At 42.2% G+C, this 1,867-nt stretch overlaps 1 protein-coding gene across 1 annotated transcript in view; it reads right to left on the bottom strand.

Annotated features, from left to right (window-relative positions):
• LOC101863426 (formin-like protein 5) overlaps nt 1-1,867 on the bottom strand; it is a gene marked incomplete in the record, with an annotated part of 47,541 nt that overhangs the window by 8,375 nt on the left and 37,299 nt on the right. Inside the window, 2 exon segments of the mRNA XM_013081199.2 lie at nt 379-429; nt 1,398-1,744. Coding sequence (XP_012936653.1) covers nt 379-429; nt 1,398-1,744 — 398 coding nt within the window.

Below are 1,867 nucleotides of genomic sequence, written 5' to 3'. Positions count from 1 at the left end.
GAGATATCCATCTGTCTTGAAAAGTTTCGAGATATTTTCTATGGTAAGAAGTGGGAACTGCGTGATGTCAGAGGTAAAATTAGAAAGGGGACTTTCAAAGCTTCAGTGTCCATGTAAACAGCAGAATTATATTTGTGTGCCTCTGATTTAAATTTTTCAGTAAAATCCACACAGAAACATGTTCTTAAATGGACATAAAAGGTATTGAGCGAAAAAAAAACCCCAGCTCGGTCAAAATTGCCCACGGGAAGGGAAAGTTATTTAGACGAGCGCCTGACTTTACCACAACAGTCCTCGCAATAAATTATGACAACATTAGTGTCGTGACAGGTTGCTCGCAGCGACTGACAACTCCCACCAGAATAGGAGAAAACCAACCGTAGTAAAGCATTGTTCCTCCGTTAGGATACATTAACTGTCCGGGTTGCCCTATGAAGACAATACATAACAGAAATCATTGTGACTGTGTCTAAGGGAGAGGGTGGGAGGGGGAAACTTGGTCAACATACAGAACAACAACTTTTTAGTCAACAAGACGGTGCAAATGTTATCCAGTTGAAAAGAAGATCTATCCAACACCAGTCTGTAAGAGTTGGTAAGTTCAGATCCATTATTACGATGTTAACAAACATAATATTTCAGACAAGGTTGTTATTCTTGTTTTACGAGTATTTCACACCTTGAAAACGCTTCGAGAGAGTTCTATATCGCTCAAAAAGCTGATTCAATATTTCACAAGGGACAAGCATGCATGAAGTAAAGAATGTGTGAAGTAATCTGAAAATGGGGTACAAGTAGGGTTAGCAGACACAGTTATGCTTCCAGACCAAAGCTGATGAAAGGGCGGCGGGGGGTTATCGTTTAAACAATTTTACGGTGCTCGAAGTAATGTAAGAGAGTGCACTACCTGTGAAAAGGGAGAACGTGCAACTTGAATAGATTAGTAGAGCTAATGGGAAAAAAGCTAGCTCATCGTTATTCATGCTATTCATTTTTGGCCCGTCATGACCAAATGTTAAAAGAAACATATTCAAATACATTTATTGTAAATGTGACCGGCTTTTCTTATACCAATTGCTACTAAATATAACAATGTAACAACACGATTTGTACAAATACTGGGGATGGCGGTGGCTAGGAGGAAAGGGGGGGGGGGGGGTTGAAGTTTTCACTCTTTTCCAAATGTGTTTTGGAATAAACCGTTCCCTTGTTTGAGACGGAACATAATAAATATTTCATTTCATAAAAAAAGTCATGAAAATCGTATTAGTTTCAGTTGTAACAATGAGAAAAAGATATTTAGCCATATTGCCGTGGAAGTCAATAGACATAACACCTTTTCGCGATAAGTCATAGCATTCATAATAAGTAACACTAACAAGGAAAAGGGTTCGTACCGTTCGGCATCCGAGAACCGCCGTTGAAGAAATCCAAGAACATGACCGGCCTTCCAACAGGAGGTGGACCTCTATACGGATGGGGAGGTGCTATAGGGATAGCATCTGGGGGCACTTGAGGGACCCGAGGGTCTGCTCTAATGGTGTAAAAGACCACAGGGGGCCTCTGTCTGGGGGCAGCTGCGTGCTGTGTATAGGACTTAGCCCGTGGAGAGGCAGAATTGTTTCGGCCATCTTCGTGAGGTGAGTACACCATCCTTGGGTCATCTCCGCGGTAAACGCCGTTGGACAGGGTGCCGTTTGGGTAACCTTTGGGGAGCGTCTTCTCCTCATTTCTGTTCAGCTGCCTAAGATGATTTAAATAAAAAGAAGCTCGTCGACTCAGTAACGGTTACTTAGTGCTGGTGAAATCATAAGACAGACAGACAGACAGACAGACAGACAGACAGACAGACAGACAGACAGACAGA

Source organism: Aplysia californica, unplaced genomic scaffold (genome assembly GCF_000002075.1).
Source record: "Aplysia californica isolate F4 #8 unplaced genomic scaffold, AplCal3.0 scaffold00120, whole genome shotgun sequence".
NCBI lineage: Eukaryota > Metazoa > Mollusca > Gastropoda > Aplysiida > Aplysiidae > Aplysia > Aplysia californica.
This window is presented reverse-complemented; position numbering and strand designations above follow the sequence as displayed.